Source organism: Hordeum vulgare, chromosome 5H (assembly GCF_904849725.1).
Source record: "Hordeum vulgare subsp. vulgare chromosome 5H, MorexV3_pseudomolecules_assembly, whole genome shotgun sequence".
NCBI lineage: Eukaryota > Viridiplantae > Streptophyta > Magnoliopsida > Poales > Poaceae > Hordeum > Hordeum vulgare.
The window spans coordinates 428,664,391-428,683,611 of NC_058522.1; the positions used below are offsets into that span (position 1 = coordinate 428,664,391).

Genomic DNA, 19,221 nt, shown 5'->3' on the forward strand with positions numbered 1-19,221 from the left:
TTTGCTTCTTCATCACTTGTAACATTCATTTGTTATACTTCTGTAGGTTCCTTCGTGATGATGAGAAATATTTTGCAATTCATTTACATGTTTGTCGGCTATAACATCCATTTGTTCATGAAGGCATGGCCTTTTTCTGTTTGAAATCCAATTGACTAAGATATGATTACTAATAATATTCTTCTTACCTTTATTCTCTTGTACTCCACTCTAGTAGAACTATGGCTATATGAAGGGCCACCCCCTTTTATTATTTGAAATTATACAATCTCTGTTAATGTAGAAACAGGAGGGGGAGAGGACTACCTCCAGATGGGACAAGCCACGCGTGTAGTGTTGTGGATCTGTGGCGGCTGGGTCACTCAGGAGGACCGGGAACACCTCCTTCAGGTCATCTCAAGGGCTGGGCCTTGTGGGCTTAAGTGAGATGGACCAGATAGCCCATACCGATTCAACACTTCCCTCAAGATGGATGGTAGATATTTAGCATTTTCATCTTGTCACATGCTAAGTTACAGTCCTTTATTTTCAGTCCCTTTGTCAAGCAATCTGCAAACTGCTGTCCAGAGCTGACATGAGTAAGACTAATGATCCCAACATCAAATTTCTCCTTAATAAAGAAGCGATCAATTTCCACATGTTTTGTCATGTCATGTTAAACTAGATTATTAGCAATGGCTATAGCGGACTGATTGTCACACCACACCTTCAAGGGCCTCCTTAGAAATTTCAACTCACTCAGTACATACTTCACCGAGAGCATCTCACACAACCCTTGAGATAAATCTCTATACTCAGCTTCTGCTGTTGATCTAGATACAACAGGTTGTTTCTTGCTTTTCCATGACATCAAATTTCCTTCCACAAACACACAATAGCCAAAAGTTGATCTTTTATCATCTTGACAACTAGCCGAGTTAGAGTCACTATAGCCATCCACCTCAAGGTGTCCACTCTTCCCAAACCACAACCCTTTACCCGGAGTCCCTTTCAAGTATCTCAGGATTCTGTGCACAATACCAAGATGCCCACTCCTTGGTTAGTGCATGTATCTGCTTACCACCCCCACAACATACGTAATGTCAGGCCTGGTATGACACAAGTACAATAACCTCCCAACCAATTTGTGATAATCTTCCTTATTCACTAGATATCCTAATTGTGTTGTCACTTGATGATTTTGTTCAATTAGAGTAGGGGCAACACGACATCCCATCATGCCCATGTCACTCAAGAGATCCAAGGCATATTTTCGTTGGTACATAGAGATTCCCTTCTCTGTCCGAGCCACTTCAATGCCAAGGAAGTATTTTAGGTTGCCCAAATCATTTACCTCAAACTCCTTGTTCATACAACCCTTTAATCTCTCCATTTCCTCCTTATCATCTCCAACGATAATAATGTCATCTACATAAACAACAAGAATGGTGATTTTCCGATCAGAGTGTCTGTAGAACATCGTGTGGTCACTGTTACACTGACCATACCCCATACCACGGATAGCACGTCTGAACCTATCAAACCAGCCCGCGGTGATTGCTTCATTCCATATAAGGATTTCTTCAGCCTGCATACCTTCCCCGTGGTCTCTGAAGTACCAAAACCGGGTGGTATCTCCATGTACACTTCTTCCTGCAACTCACCATGTAAGAAGGCATCCTTGACATCTAGTTGATGCAACTTTCACCCAAAGTTTGCGGCACAAGAGACCAATATCCTAACCGTGTTCATCTTTGCCACGGGCGCAAACGTCTCATCATAGTCAATTCCATAAGTTTGACTATATCCTCTGGAGATCAATCTGGCCTTATACCGTTCCCCCTTACCTGAGGATTGTGCTTCACTATATAGATCCACTTACAACTCACTACTTTCTTTTTTGCCGGCAATGTGGTTAGCACCCATGTCTTGATTTTCCTCAGTGCTTCCAACACTTCTATCATCGCTTCCCGCCACTTCGGATCTTGCTTTGCAGCCTTCCAATCCTTTGGGATTGACACAGTTTGAAGGGAGGCAACAAACGCCTTATATGAAGGTGACAGATCCTTATAAGACACAAAATTGGCAATATCAAGGTCATCACAAGCATCATCCTTCGGTAGAGCCTTCCTTGCTACTTCACCCTTCCTTGCTGCTTCACATGTAGCCTTTCACAACGCAATGGGCAGCTCCACCGTGTCAGATGAGCTTGCCTCACTGTCTTGATGCTCCCTCTGTACTGTTGGCTCACTGCCTTGTTGCTCCCCATGTACTCTTGCCTCACTGCCTTGCTGCCCCCCTGGACTTGTGGTTGCCACCGAGAGTACACCAGGGTATTCGTTTGCCATCGATCTCGAACAGGAACCTGAAGAGCACCAATCTTAAGTGTATCGACACTTGGTTCAACATGAACCTGCACATCATCATTAGTGAGAGTACTAACTGAAATTGTACCCACTATTGGTTGGACCTCAGCCTGCACATCATTATCACTGTTAATGCTGACAGAATCACTGTGAGTATGGGACACCTCCTTCTCCCCCTCTTTACCATCATGCATAGGGTGTAGGTGGTCATGCTCTGCAAACAACAAACTGAGATCAGTCGGCTCACCATAGAATGGCTCAGACCCCCTCAAGGTAACATCCATACTTACAAACCTGCGTTTTTCAGAGGGACACCAACATTTATACCCCTGCTGACTAGAAGAGTATCCTAGAAAGATACACTTCATTGCTCGAGGATCAAGTTTTCCAACAAATGGTTGGTGATCACGAACAAAACAGGTACTGCCAAACAACTTTGGGGGGACAACAAAACTTATTATCTCCAACGAGCAACTCAGACGGAGATTTCATACCTAGTATCCTGGAAGGTGTAGGGTTGATCAGGTATGTAGCTGCCATAACTGCTTCATCCCACAAGAACTTAGGCACATTCATGGTAAACATCAATGCCCGAGCAACCTCAAGAATATGACGATTCTTCCTTTCGGCCACTCCATTCCGAGGGGGGAGTGTCCGGACATGAAGTTTGATGAAGAATCCCTTGGCCGACCATGAAAGCCCAAAAAATGTTGTTGACATACTCTATGCCATTGCCAGTCCTAAGCACCTTGACCTGCACCTGAAACTGGTTCTTTACAAGAGCATGGAAGTTCTAAAAACAACTAAACACCTCATCCTTGTGAGCATCAAGTAAATCCAAGTCATACGAGAATAGTAGTCGATGAAGGTAACAAAATACTTCTTTCCATTCATTGACACTACTGGGCTAGTCCATACATCCGAATGAATAAGCATAAAGGCAGATATGTTCCTAAGCCCCTTACTCACATATGAGGCTCGTGTGTGTTTTGCATATTCGCAAGCATCACATGTCAACTTACCCTTGCGTATTCCACACATAACATCCGAAAATATTCTACTCATCTTATCAAAAGATACATGCCCCATCCTTCAATGATGGATCATCGCCTGCTTCTCCTTGTCCTCCATGGTCGCAGCATACACCAAGTTCGGCTGCACCTCCTGGTCCATGTACCAGAGCCTCTTACGCCTGGTGCCAGTCCCAACCGTCTGGCTCATCTGGTGCTCCTGAATCAAGCAACTGAACTTGTCAAGGATCACACGACGGTCTATTAGATCAATGAGAGCATTGAAAGAGACCAAATTGATAGGAAAAGCTGACACATGTAAAACTGACGATAGCAAGATAGTTGAAGTGCACTTGACTGTGCCAACCCCTATGACAGGCTGATTTGTACCATCAACAGTTTAAATAGTGCCCTTGTGAGTAGGAGGATGCTTATTGTAAGACTCAAACACACAAGAATTACCCGCAACATGCTTAGATGCTCCGGAGTCTAGGACCCACTCTAGAGCATCCACATTAGGAGTAAGAGATGCCTTTGTCGGATTACTTCATGAGTGGAGGCCCAACAAAGTCTCCATAGGTAGACTCATCAACTTCCTCGCCCTTTGATTTCAAAGTGCCCCCTTCAACTACCATATGTTCCCTTTGTCCCCGTGGGTTTCCTGAGTGGCCACCTGTGCCCCAAGAAGGTTGACCCCCTGAGGTCCCTATGTATCCGCCTCTGCCTCTAGCCTGCCTGCCTCTGCGAGTTCCTCCTCTGTTGAATCCCCTGCGTATGCCATGAGTTGGACATTCTTTCTTACAGTGACCTACCTCCCTACACATATGTCATTTGTTGGGATCTTCCCACTCCATGCGTTCAGTGACTGCAAATGTCAAAGCCGGCACAACCTTCACGTCTGCATGCTCAAGAGATAGCTTCACCTCCTCTTGAGACATTGCTGCAATAGTCTCCTCAATAGTTGGCAGGAGAGGTTGGTGCAACAGGGATGCCCCCTTCCATGAAAGCAACCTCTGGGCCCTTCCAACAGTTTTAGCACACACCTGCGTGCAATCCACTTGCACCCTGAGTCGATGCAAGCCGCATCATAGAGTTCCAAAGGATCACAATTATCCTGCTCCGCCCACAAAGCCTGCGGCTCTGCCACATATGCCATCACTGACATGCCGTCACCTTGGCGCAACCGACTGATCTTCCCCTCAATCTGAGCGATTAGCATGAAATTACCCTTGCCTGAGTATTGGGTGGATAGGGTCTTCCATATCTCGACGGACGTGGATAGTCCCTTCATAGAGAGTCCAATGAAGGGCACCATTGAGTTCAATAACGAGCCAACAAGCACAAAGTTTATGACCATCCACCTCTTTCCCTACGTGATATTCTTGTCTCCTGGTTCATCAATCGTACCCAATAAGTGCCCATCAAGTTTCTTTTGTTATACAACCAACAATGCCCTCCTGGACCAACTCAAGTAATTTGTGCCCCCCTCCAGCTTCATGTCCATGGGTGACATTTCGAGCTTCCGAGCCACTTCCTGTCGAGGAACGATGGCCCCAGAGTTGGACTCTACGAGGATCTTAGCGAGCTTCTCGAAATCCTCAGCAAGCGCATTTGGTTCAGCCATCTCTGATCCGGTAAACAACAACAACAGTCCTCAGCAGCACAGCGGTGCAGCTGCATGGTTGGTCCCTTTATGCCCCCTGGCTAGCAGCAGCACCCAACAACTCAGCAACTCCAAGTGCAAACAACAACCACATCCTCTTCCTCCAACAAAAGTTCTCTTCCTCCTTCCTCTATAAACAACAAAAGTTCTCTTCCTCCTTCCTTTGCAAACAACAGCAGTTCCAAAGGATCTTGGCCTCCAACAGCAGCCAACCCCCCAGCAGTTCCCCACCTCCCGGTCCCCTGCAGACACACACACACACACATCAACACAACAAGGAGCTACCCTTCTCCACTACCCTTCTCCTCTTCTCATCCCGCAGCACCACAACCCGCCATGCCGAGGAGCAAGCAGCAGCCGCAGCACATCAGCTCCACCTCTCCTTCTTCCTCTGCCGCGCAGCCAACGAGCCGCACCTCCCGTGCAGCCACGCCGCACCTTCCAGATCGGCCGCCGCGCCGGACGCCACCCAAATCCGTCGCCACCTCGCCGGACGTCGCCGCTGTCTCCTCAGGCCCGCCGTCCCTGGCCTCTGATACCATGTAGAAACAAGAGGGGGAGAGGACTACCTTGAGATGGGACAAGCCTTGTCTGGTCGCTTGTTGGGGAACGTCGCATGGGAAACAAAAATTTTCCTACGCGCACGAAGACCTATCATGGTGATGTCCATCTACGAGAGGGGATGAGTGATCTACGTACCCCTGTACACCGTACAACAGAAGCATTAGTGAACACGGTTGATGTAGTGGAATGTCCTCACGTCCCTCGATCCGCCCCGCGAACAATCCTGCGATCAGTCCCACGATCTAGTACCCAACGGACGGCACCTCCGCGTTCAGCACACGTACAGCTCGACGATGATCTCGGCCTTCTTGATCCAGCAAGAGAGACGGAGAGGTAGAAGAGTTCTCCGGCAGCGTGACGGCGCTACGGAGGTTGGTGATGATCTAGTCTCAGCAGGGCTCCGCCCGAGCTCCGGAGAAACACGATCTAGAGGAAAAACCGTGGAGGTATGTGGTCGAGCTGCCGTGGAAAAGTCATCTCAAATCAGCCCTAAAACCTCCGTATATATAGGTGGGAGAGGGGGGGCCTTGCATTGGGGCTCAAGGAGCCCCAAGGGGGTCGGCCGAACCAAAGGGGGGAAGGTCTCCCCCCAAACCGAGTCCTACTTGGTTTGGTGGGTGGAGTCCTTCTTTCCTTTCCCACCTCCTCCTTTTTTTTCTTTTCTCTTTGATTTTCTTCCTATGGCGCATAGGGCCTTCTTGGACTGTCCCACCAGCCCACTAAGGGCTGGTGTGCCACCCCCAAGGCCTATGGGCTTCCCCGGGGTGGGTTGCCCCCCGGTGAACTCCCGGAACCCATTCGTCATTCCCGGTAACTCCGAAAACCTTCCGGTAATCAAATGAGGTCATCCTATATATCAATCTTTGTTTACGGACCATTCCGGAAACCCTCGTGACGCCCGTGATCTCATCTGGGACTCCGAACAACATTCGGTAACCAACCATATAACTCAAATACGCATAAAACAACGTCGAACCTTAAGTGTGCACACCCTGCGGGTTCGAGAACTATGTAGACATGACCGGAGAGACTCCTCGGTCAATATCCAATAGCAGGACCTAGATGCCCATATTGGATCCTACATATTCTACGAAGATCTTATCGTTTGAACCTCAGTGCCAAGGATTCATATAATCCCGTATGTCATTCCCTTTGTCCTTCGGTATGTTACTTGCCCGAGATTCGATCGTCAGTATCCGCATACCTATTTCAATCTCGTTTACCGGCAAGTCTCTTTACTCGTTCCGTAATACAAGATCCCGCAACTTACACTAAGTCACATTGCTTGCAAGGCTTGTGTGTGATGTTGTATTACCGAGTGGGCCCCGAGATACCTCTCCGTCACACGGAGTAACAAATCCCAGTCTTGATCCATACTAACTCAACGAACACCTTCGGAGATACCTGTAGAGCATCTTTATAGTCACCCAGTTACGTTGCGACGTTTGATACACACAAAGTATTCCTCCGGTGTTAGTGAGTTATATGATCTCATGGTCATAGGTACAAATACTTGAAACACAGAAAACAGTAGCAACAAAATGACACGATCAACATGCTACGTCTATTAGTTTGGGTCTAGTCTATCACGTGATTCCCCTAATGACGTGATCCAGTTATCAAGCAACACCACCTTGTTCATAATCAGAAGACACTAACTATCTTTGATCAACTGGCTAGCCAACTAGAGGCTTGCTAGGGACAGTGTTTTGTCTATGTATCCACACATGTAAATGAGTCTTCATTCAATACAATTATAGCATGGATAATAAACGATTATCTTGATACAGGAATTATAATAATAACTATATTTATTATTGCCTCTAGGGCATAATTCCAACAGTCTCCCACTTGCACTAGAGTCAATAATCTAGCCCTCACATCATCATGCGAATTACATTGTAATAAATCTAACACCCATACCGTTCTGGTGTTGATCATGCTTTGGCCGTGGAAGAGGTTTAGTCAGCGGGTCTGCTACATTCAGATCCATGTGCACTTTGCATATATTTACGTCCTCTCCTTCGACGTAGTCGCGGATGAGGTTGAAGCATCGTTTGATGTGTCTGGACTTCTTGTGAAACCGTGGTTCCTTTGCTAAGGCAATGGCACTCGTGTTGTCACAGAACAAGGTTATTGGATTCAGTGCGCTTGGCACCACTCCAAGATCCGTCATGAACTGCTTCATCCAGACACCCTCCTTAGCCGCCTCCGAGGCAGCCATGTACTCCGCTTCACATGTAGAATCTACAATGACGCTTTGCTTGGAACTGCACCAGCTTACCGCACCCCCATTAAGAATAAATACGTATCCGGTTTGCGACTTAGAGTCATCCGGATCTGTGTCAAAGCTTGCATCGACGTAACCTTTTACGGCGAGCTCTTCGTCACCTCCATACACGAGAAACATCTCCTTAGTCCTTTTCAGGTACTTCAGGATATTCTTGACCGCCGTCCAGTGATCCACTCCTGGATTACTCTGGAACCTACCTGCCATACTTATGGCCAGGCTAACGTCCGGTCTAGTGCACAACATTGCATACATGATAGAACCTATGGCTGAAGCATAGGGGACGGAGCGCATATGCTCTCTATCCTCATCAGTTGCTGGGCTCTGAGTCTTACTTAATCTCGTACCTTGTAAAACTAGCAAGAACCCTTTCTTGGACTGTTCCATTTTGAACCTCTTCAAAATTTTATCAAGGTATGTGCTTTGTGAAAGTCCTATCAGGCGTTTTGATCTATCCCTGTAGATCTTAATGCCTAGAATGTAAGCAGCTTCTCCTAGGTCCTTCATAGAGAAACTTTTATTCAAGTAATCCTTTATGCTCTCCAAAAATTCTACGTTGTTTCCAATCAACCATATGTAATCCACATATAATATTAGAAACGCCACAGAGCTCCCACTCACTTTCTTGTAAATACAAGATTCTCCAACCACTTGTATAAACCCAAATGCTTTGATCACCTCAACAAAGCGTTTGTTCCAACTCCGAGATGCTTGCACCAGTCCATAAATGGATCGCTGGAGCTTGCACACCTTGTTAGCATTCTTAGGATCGACAAAACCTTCGGGTTGCATCATATACAACTCTTCCTTAAGGAAACCATTAAGGAACGCCGTTTTGACATCCATCTGCCAGATTTCATAATCGAAAAATGCAGCTATTGCTAACATGATTCTGACGGACTTAAGCATCGCTACGGGTGAGAATGTCTCATCGTAGTCAACTCCTTGAACTTGTGAAAAACCCTTTGCCACAAGTCGAGCTTTATAAACGGTCACATTGCCGTCAGCGTCCGTCTTCCTCTTAAAGATCCATTTGTTCTGAATAGCCTTGCGGCCCTCAGGCAGTATTTCCAAAGTCCACACTTTGTTTTCATACATGGATCCTATCTCGGACTTCATGGCTTCTAGCCATTTGTTGGAATCTGGGCCCACCATTGCTTCTTCATAATTTGCAGGTTCATTGTTGTCTAACAACATGATTGACAAGACGGGATTTCCGTACCACTCTGGAGCAGCACATGGTCTCGTCGACCTGCGTGGTTCGACAGAAACTTGAACTGGAGTTTCATGATCATCATCATTAACTTCCTCCTCAACCGGCGTCGCAACGACAGAGGTTTACCCTTGCCCTGCGCCACGATCCAGAGGGATGAGAGGTTCGACAACCTCGTCAAGTTCTATCTTCCTCCCACTCAATTCTCTCGAGAGAAACTCCTTCTCGAGAAAAGCTCCGTTTTTAGCAACAAACACTTTGCCCTCGGATTTGAGATAGAAGGTGTACCCAACTGTCTTTTTTGGGTAACCTATGAAGACACACTTTTCCGCTTTGGGTTCCAGCTTTTCAGGCTGAAGCTTTTTGACATAAGCATCACATCCCCAAACTTTAAGAAACGACAACTTTGGCCTTTTGCCATACCACAGTTCGTATGGTGTCGTCTCAACGGATTTTGATGGTGCCCTATTTAAAGTGAATGCAGCTGTTTCTAATGCATAACCCCAAAAAGATAACGACAAATCGGTAAGAGACATCATAGATCGCACCATCTCTAATAAAGTACGATTACGACGTTCGGACACACCATTACGTTGTGGTGTTCCAGGCGGTGTCAACTGTGAAACAATTCCACATTGTCTTAAGTGAGCACCAAACTCGAAACTCAGATATTCACCCCCACGATCAGACCGTAGGAACTTGATCTTCTTGTTACGATGATTTTCAACTTCACTCTGAAATTTCTTGAACTTTTCAAATGTTTCAGACTTGTGCTTCATTAAGTAGACATAACCATATCTACTCAAATCGTCAGTGAAGATGAGAAAATAACGATATCCGCTGCGTGCCTCTACGCTCATCGGACCACACACATCGGTATGTATGATTTCCAACAAGTCACTTGCACGCTCCATTGTTCCGGAGAACGGAGTTTTAGTCATCTTGCCCATGAGGCATGGTTCGCACGTGTCAAGTGAATCAAAGTCAAGTGACTCCAAAAGTCCATCGGCATGGAGTTTCTTCATGCGCTTTACACCAATATGACCTAAGCGGCAGTGCCACAAAAATATGGCGCTATCATTGTTAACTCTAACTCTTTTGGTCTCAATGTTATGTATGTGTGTATCGCTATCAAGATTCAATATGAACAATCCTCTCACATTGGGTGCATGACCATAAAAGATGTTACTCATAGAAATAGAACAACCATTATTCTCTGACTTAAAAGAGTAACCGTCTCGCAATAAACAAGATCCAGATATAATGTTCATGCTCAACGCAGGTACTAAATAACAATGATTCAAGTTCATAACTAATCCTAATGGTAACTGAAGTGAAACTGTGCCGACGGCGATTGCATCAACCTTGGAACCATTTCCTACGCGCATCGTCACTTCGTCTTTCGCCAGCCTTCGTCTATTCCGCAGTTCCTGTTTCGAGTTGCAAATATGAGCAACAGAACCGGTATCGAATACCCAGGCACTACTACGAGAGCCGGTTAAGTACACATCAATAACATGTATATCAAATATACCTGATTTTTCTTTGGCCGCCTTCTTATCAGCCAGATACTTGGGGCAATTGCGCTTCCAGTGACCCATACCCTTGCAATAGTAACACTGTGTTTCACGCTTAGGTCCAGCTTTGGGTTTCTTCGTCGGAGTGGCAACAGGCTTGCCGCTCTTCTTTGAATTACCCTTCTTGCCTTTGCCGTTTCTCTTGGAACTAGTGGTCTTATTCACCATCAACACTTGATGCTCTTTACAGAGTTCAGACTCTGCGACTTTCAGCATCGCAAACAACTCGCCGGGTGACTTGTTCATCCCTTGCATGTTGTAGTTCAACACAAAGCCTTTATAGCTTGGCGGCAGTGATTGAAGGATTCTGTCAGTGATAGCCTCTTGCGGGAGTTCAATCCCCAGCTCAGCTAGACGGTTTAAGTACCCAGACATTTTGAGCACATGTTCACTGACAGAAGAGTTCTCCTCCATCTTGCAAGCATAGAATTTATTGGAGGTCTCATACCTCTCGATCCGGGCGTTCTTCTGAAAGATAAACTTGAACTCCTGGAACATCTCAAATGCTCCATGACGCTCAAAGCGACGTTGAAGTCCCGGTTCTAAGCCATACAAGACTGCACATTGAACTACTGAGTAGTCCTCCTTACGTGCTAACCAAGCGTTCTTAACATCCTTATCAGCCGTAGCGGGTGGTTCATCTCCTAGCGCTACATTAAGGACATAATCCTTCTTCCCAGCTTGTAAGATTAGCTTAAGATTACGAGCCCAGTCTACAAAGTTGCTTCCATCATCTTTCAACTTAGCTTTCTCTAGGAACGTATTAAAATTCAGGGTGACTGTCGCGTGAGCCATGTTCTACAACACAAATATATTCAAAGTGGACTTAGACTATGTTCAAGATAATTAGAGTTTAACTTAATCAAATTATTCGCTAAACTCCCACTCAAAAAGTACATCTCTCTAGTCATTTGAGTGGTTCATGATCCACTTACACTAGCTCAAGTCCGGTCATCACGTGAGTTGAGTATAGTTTCAGTGGTAAGCATCCCTATGCTAATCATATCATCTATATGATTCATGATCGACCTTTCGGTCTTATGTGTTCTAAGGCCATGTCTGCACATGCTAGGCTCGTCAAGCTTAACCCGAGTGTTCCGCGTGCGCAACTGTTTTGCACCCGTTGTATGTGAACGTTGAGTCTATCACACCCGATCATCACGTAGTGTCTCGAAACGACGAACTGTAGCAACGGTGCACAGTCGGGGAGAACACAATTTCGTCTTGAAATTTTAGTGAGAGATCACCTCATAATGCTACCGTCGTTCTAAGCAAAATAAGGTGCATAAAAGGATTAACATCACATGCAATTCATAAGTGACATGATATGGCCATCATCACGTGCTCCTTGATCTCCATCATCAAAGCACCGGCACGATCTTCTTGTCACCGGCGCCACATCATGATCTCCATAAACGTGTCGCCATCGGGGTTGTCGTGCTACTCATGCTATTACTACTAAAGCTACATCCTAGCAAAATAGTAAACGCATTTGCAAGCACAAACGTTAGTATAAAGACAACCCTATGGCTCCTGCCGGTTGCCGTACCATCGACGTGCAAGTCGATATTATCTATTACAACATGATCATCTCATACATCCAATATATCACATCACATCGTTGGCCATATCACATCACAAGCATACCCTGCAAAAACAAGTTAGACGTCCTCTAATTTTGTTGTTGCATGTTTTACGTGGTGACCATGGGTATCTAGTAGGATCGCATCTTACTTACGCAAACACAACAACGGAGATATATGAGTTGCTATTTAACCTCATCCAAGGACCTCCTCGGTCAAATCCGATTCAACTAAAGTTGGAGAAACTGACACCAGCCAGTCATCTTTGAGCAACGGAGTTACTCGTAGCGATGAAACCAGTCTCTCGTAAGCGTACGAGTAATGTCGGTCCGAGCCGCTTCGATCCAACAATACCGCAGAATCAAGAAAAGACTAAGGAGGGCAGCAAAACGCACATCACCGCCCACAAAAACTTTTGTGTTCTACTCGAGAAGACATCTAGGCATGAACCTAGCTCATGATGCCACTGTTGGGGAACGTCGCATGGGAAACAAAAATTTTCCTACGCGCACGAAGACCTATCATGGTGATGTCCATCTACGAGAGGGGATGAGTGATCTACGTACTCTTGTAGACCGTACAACAGAAGCGTTAGTGAACGCGGTTGATGTAGTGGAACGTCCTCACGTCCCTCGATCCGCCCCGCGAACAATCCCGCGATCAGTCCCACGATCTAGTACCGAACGGACGACACCTCCGCGTTCAGCACACGTACAGCTCGACGATGATCTCGGCCTTCTTGATCCAGCAAGAGAGACGGAGAGGTAGAAGAGTTCTCCGGCAGCGTGACGGCGCTCCGGAGGTTGGTGATGATCTTGTCTCAGCAGGGCTCCGCCCGAGCTCCGCAGAAACACGATCTAGAGGAAAAACCGTGGAGGTATGTGGTCGGGCTGCCGTGGAAAAGTCGTCTCAAATCAGCCCTAAAACCTCCGTATATATAGGTGGGATAGGGGGGGGGGGCCTTGCCTTGGGGCTCAAGGAGCCCCAAGGGGGTCGTCCGAACCAAAGGGGGGAAGGTCTCCCCCCCCCAAACCGAGTCCTACTTGGTTTGGTGGGTGGAGTCCTTCTTTCCTTTCCCACCTCCTCCTGTTTTTTTTTCTTTTCTCTTTGATTTTCTTCCTATGGCGCATAGGGACTTCTTGGACTGTCCCACCAGCCCACTAAGGGCTGGTGTGCCACCCCCAAGGCCTATGGGCTTCCCCGGGGTGGGTTGCCCCCCCGGTGAACTCCCGGAACCCATTCGTCATTCCCGGTACATTCCCGGTAACTCTGAAAACCTTCCGGTAATCAAATGAGGTCATCCTATATATCAATCTTCGTTTCCGGACCATTCCGGAAACCCTCGTGACGTCCGTGATCTCATCCGGGACTCAGAACAACATTCGGTAACCAACCATATAACTCAAATACGCATAAAACAACGTCGAACCTTAAGTGTGCAGACCCTGCGGGTTCAAGAACTATGTAGACATGACCCGAGAGACTCCTCGGTCAATATCCAATAGCGGGACCTGGATGCCCATATTGGATCCTACATATTCTACGAAGATCTTATCATTTGAACCTCAGTGCCAAGGATTCATATAATCCCGTATGTCATTCCCTTTGTCCTTCGGTATGTTACTTGCCCGAGATTCGATCGTTAGTATCCACATACCTATTTCAATCTCGTTTACCGGCAAGTCTCTTTACTCGTTCCGTAATACAAGATCCCGCAACTTACACTAAGTCACATTGGTTGCAAGGCTTGTGTGTGATGTTGTATTACCGAGTGGGCCCCGAGATACCTCTCCGTCACACGGAGTAACAAATCCCAGTCTTGATCCATACTAACTCAACGAACACCTTCGGAGATACCTGTAGAGCATCTTTATAGTCACCCAGTTACGTTGCGACGTTTGATACACACAAAGTATTCCTCCGGTGTTAGTGAGTTATATGATCTCATGGTCATAGGAACAAATACTTGACATGCAGAAAACAGTAGCAACAAAATGACACGGTCAACATGCTACGTCTATTTGTTTGGGTCTAGTCCATCACGTGATTCCCCTAATGACGTGATCCAGTTATCAAGCAACAACACCTTGTTCATAATCAGAAGACACTGACTATCTTTGATCAACTGGCTAGCCAACTAGAGGCTTGCTAGGGACAGTGTTTTGTCTATGTATCCACACATGTAAATGAGTCTTCATTCAATACAATTATAGCATGGATAATAAACGATTATCTTGATACAAGAATTATAATAATAACTATATTTATTATTGCCTCTAGGGCATAATTCCAACATCGCTCGCGTGTGGTGTTGTGGATATGTGGCGGTTGGATCACTCAGGAGGACTGGGAACACCTCCTTCTAGGTCATCTCAAGGGCCCGACCTTGTGGGCTTAAGTGAGATGGGCCAGACAACCCATACCGGTTCAGTAGTTAATCTAATGTGATTCAGTTGCGGAAAGTTTATATGGAAAACATATTTGATTCTCTAGTTCAATTCCACCATAAGGAGAAATATTGTACAATTTGTTTCTATGTTCATTAGTTTCAATATCCATTTGTCGATACAGGCAAATTTCGTGTGGTTCCTTTCTTCGAAAGTATGCAAAGCCTCCCGGTATATGCATCCCGATTAATATGGCAATGATATAATTAAAATAATACCGAATATTGATACCCAACAAATTGGCAAACATAAGGGAAATAAAATATTTGAAGCGGTCAAGCAACATGTGACCTTAACTAAGGATGTGATCACTGGTGTAGCCTGGTTAGGGACACGCCGAGGGCCAACAGGCTAGCTAGAGTGATAAACCGTGTCAAATAGTATTTATATTGCTACAACCAAGGAACGGATGAGCAGCCATGACTATATCTGGCCATAGACAGCCCGGCCCAGTCGGCCCGACTCGAAAAAGCCCGACCCGACCTTGCCCATGGGTCGGGCTCGGGCCTGATAATCAAGCCCGACGGCCAGGCCGGGCCAGGCTCGTACCTGTGAAAACCCGGTTTTACGCTTACGTTGGGCTGGTCCTGGGCCCAAAAATTAGGCCCGACGGCCGGGCCAGGCCGGGCTCGGGCCTGGATTTTGTACCACGGATTTTTTAGGCCTAGCCCGGCCCGATGTATGGCCAGGAGAGCCATGACCCTTGTAGTGTGGGCCTCACTACTTCTCCCGATGTGATTGCACAACAACACCTTCAAGATGGAATCATCATTCACACGTTAATGTTGGCTGGTCCAACCACATGATCAAAGCTAGGGCTGCCACCATTAGCAAAAGTTCCCATGTTGCCATGTGTGAAAGGATTTCCATGCTGCAATATGGAAGCGGCTCCTCTGTCGTGCCGTGTGTAACGTTGGGCCACTAACATGTGGGCTAGTTTCCAACAGGCCCACATGTGAGTGATAGAACAACAGGGTGCCGAACGGCAAAGGATCCTTGTTCCTGCAACGTACCCCCTCTGTACCAAAATATATGTCGCCGGAGTAGCTGAACTTTAGCTACTCCAGCGACATATATTGCGGTATAGTGGAAGTAGAATAATTGTCGTCCTACCTCTCAAGTAATTGCCATGCGGGAAATGATACCTAACAAATTGAGATTCACACACATGATCTGACGAACCTGAGAGCATTCATGCAGAAACGGCCATGAGCCGATGTCACGTCAATACTTCCTCCGTTCCATTAGTGAGTATATATTTTTCTTATAAGTTAAACTTTGGCAAACTTTATCAAGTTTAGAGTGAATGCGACATCATATATACTCCCTCCGTCTCGGTGTATAGGTCATCTTAGGTTGTGCATCGTGACCAAGACGGAAAGGAAAACAAGAAAATTAATGTGATTTTGCTAATTAATATCATTGCATGCAATGAACGGATAACTGCATGTCATGTTAGTTAGGCCCTGTTTCTTTAAAAAGTCCTAGGACTTTTTTTAGTCCCAACTAAAAAGTCTCTAGTCCTTACCCGTTTTTTTTCCAAGGACTAAATATGGACTAGAGGTCATTAAATGACATGTAAAAAGACCATGTTACCCCTAGTAATGTACTAGAAGTTATTAAATGACATGCTAAAAGTAGGGGCACTGTTGAAAAAAGTGTCAAAAAAAGTCCCAAAAAGTCCCTCCCATAGGGACTTCTTCCTTTAGTCCCAAATACCCCCTTTTAGTCCCTAAAAGTTCCTCCTGTTTCTTTCACATGGGACTAAAAGGGACTTTTTTAGTCCCTACACAAAAAGTCCCTGGAAAGAAACACCCCCTTAGTCTCAAGTCATTAAAAACATATACGTCCCATGTCTCTTATTGATTGATTCCTTTATTTATGTCAAAAAACAAAAAACGAGATGAAAGTTAATGCACCGTGCCTAAGTGTTTTGGAATTATTTGGTTTTTGTAAGATGACTTATACACCGAAACGAAGGGAGTATATAAAATAAGAAACTACATCTTATGATGAATACATGTTTACCATTCTAGACATAAATGTTTTTTTTACAAAGTTCATCAAAGTTTGTGAAGTTTGACTTCTCAAAAAGTCTATATGCACTGCATTATGAAACATAGGGAGTAGCATTTAGGTTTGACAATTAAGTCTTTTTAGAGGTTTCACTAGCGGACCATATACGAATGTATATAGACATACTTTAGAGTGTAGATTCATTCATTTTGCTCCGTATGTAGTCTTCAGTGAAATCTCCACAAGGACTTATATTTTGGCTGGTCCGACCACATGATCAAAGCTAGGGCTGCCATCATTAGCAAAAGTTTCCATGTTGTCATGTGTGAAAGGATTTCCATGCTGGAACATGAAAGCGGCTCCTCTGCCGTGCCCTTTGTAACGTTTAAAAAGTCTTATATTTAGGAATGAAGGAAGTATAAATACATTAAAGTATGTCTACATACGAAACAAAATAAATGTATCTATACACTAAAGTATGTCTATATACATTTGTATGTAGTCTATTAGTAAGTCTTTTTAGAGGTTCCACTAGCGGACCATATACGAATGTATATAGACATAGTTTAGAGTGTAGATTCATTCATTTTGCTCCGTATGTAGTCTCCAGTGAAATCTCCGCAAGGACTTATATTTTGAAACGGAGGAAGCATAATTACAAGCTCTGGCAACCTTTTACTCCAAAACAAGTTAAAGCTTTACAAGACACATGTACACGTCAAAACGAATGCCTTCTCTCCTTGATTGAAAAAGAAGGACGGTCTTAACAAAACGAATGAATGAATTAGATTCTCTATTCTACCCTACAAATTAAGAGGGGTCCATGATCGATCTAAGCCTCCAAGATGGTGTCAAGGGCGGGTCTCCACTGCCTTGGCCTAATCCTACAAACCAGCGCCTGTTTACCAGCACATCCAGCAGACTCCTTTCCACCTTCGGTGCTCGCCGCTTCTCCTTCCGGGAAAATCCTTCTCCCGGACCGGCCGCCGTTGCCCCCTTTTTTGCCGGACAACAGCAGCCTGCTGATGGCCTCCGCCTCCTGATCGCCCAGCCGCGCCCCGGCCCTCCCGGCGGGCACGAGGAGGTACACCTCCCCGGCGCGCAGGAACTCGTCGGCCGCCAGGGCTCGCAGGCGCCGCTCCTTGGCGGCGTCGCTCGCCCGGGCGACCACGTGCCCCGGCGCCTCGATCATCAGCTCCGCCACGCCGGCGTGCTCCTCCAGCCGGAACTGGCTGCCGTCCGGCAGGACGACCAGCGGGCTCCCGCGTTCTGCGCCGCCCGTGACGCACTGCGAGGCCAAGTTACCCATGTGTGTATGCGGACCGTGCTGTGCTCGTGCTACGACGTGCGGTGCTACCAAATCTTGGCCTTGATCGATCTTGTGGTCGACGAAGGGCAAGTGGTACCGGAGCTCTGGTGTTTATCCAAGTGAATGGAATCTGGAGAACGGAGATGGGTGCCCTCGGTGGGTGCGTGGTTTGCTCTATATAGTCGGAGGAGAGGGAGGAAGAAGGCAGGAGGAAGGTGGTCTTGTCCCACTCGGACTCGGAGCTGCACCGGGACGGGCGTACGTGGCGGGGATGGGGTCCCGCCGGCCGACTGGCCTATTCTACGGAGCGCGTGCGATTGGACGTAGCAGCAGCCAGAGTGGGAGTTTTTGATCCGATCGACTTTGCGCGGCCCGGCGCCGAACACGTCAACACCACTCTCGCTGCTGCCAGGTCATTGGAGTAGGTGTTGTTCGAGTCAGAAGGCTCCAAACCCAAACAAGCACATCGTGTTTAACTGCTAGTTCTAATTTAGTGAGCTCTGGGTATGCCCAGGACGATCGGGTCAGTTTGATTGCTTCGTGCCGTTGATGCCGAGTGCCTAATTACTTATGATTTATTTATAGGTATAGGTATATTCAGATGAACTTTGTCTTTCAAAAGGTGGTTGCTACCTCGGTTGTTTGCATCATCTTAATGCACACTATCATTTTTTTAGTAATGTAGATTCATGGCAACACGGTCAAAGTATCAAGAATTAAGACATAATATAGACAACTATGACAAAACCATTACAAAATACTCCTATGAATTTAACACCTACGACTAAGTCGATTTCCTTTGCAACAACGTCATTAGGAGCCGTAGCCACATCCCGCCAGCCCAACGGTTTTCATCCTGATTACCGAGATCAATCACTGAAGAGCAACATGCCAACAAGGAGACACCATCTTCAACTAGGTAAAAACACGAGTTCTTCACTTCTGTGTCCGACCAATAATGGTTAGGAAAACAATTTTTACTTCTTACATGAAATGGTGCTTCCGTCACCATACTAAGGCTGGGACGACCCATAGTCACGTCATGCGGTACTCCACGCTAGGTTAGAGGGACAATAGCGGATGTGTGTGGCATTTTCCCACGTTGGACCATCACCCTACTGTCGGAGGCTGCCCCTCTCACAACATGATGTGACCACTCGCACTCAACGCTGGCACGAAACGACTGAGAACACTGAAATTGCAT

The 19,221-nt window shown here is 46.2% G+C and overlaps 1 protein-coding gene across 1 annotated transcript; it reads right to left on the minus strand.

The window, feature by feature from the left end:
* Window positions 1–17,360: 17,360 nt before the first annotated feature.
* LOC123395953 lies at window positions 17,361–18,173 on the minus strand. The gene has a single exon (XM_045090977.1). The coding sequence runs from the start codon at window positions 18,015–18,017 to the stop codon at window positions 17,541–17,543; it is 477 nt and encodes a 158-aa protein (XP_044946912.1). The 5' UTR covers window positions 18,018–18,173; the 3' UTR covers window positions 17,361–17,540.
* Between the last annotated feature and the right edge of the window lie 1,048 nt (window positions 18,174–19,221).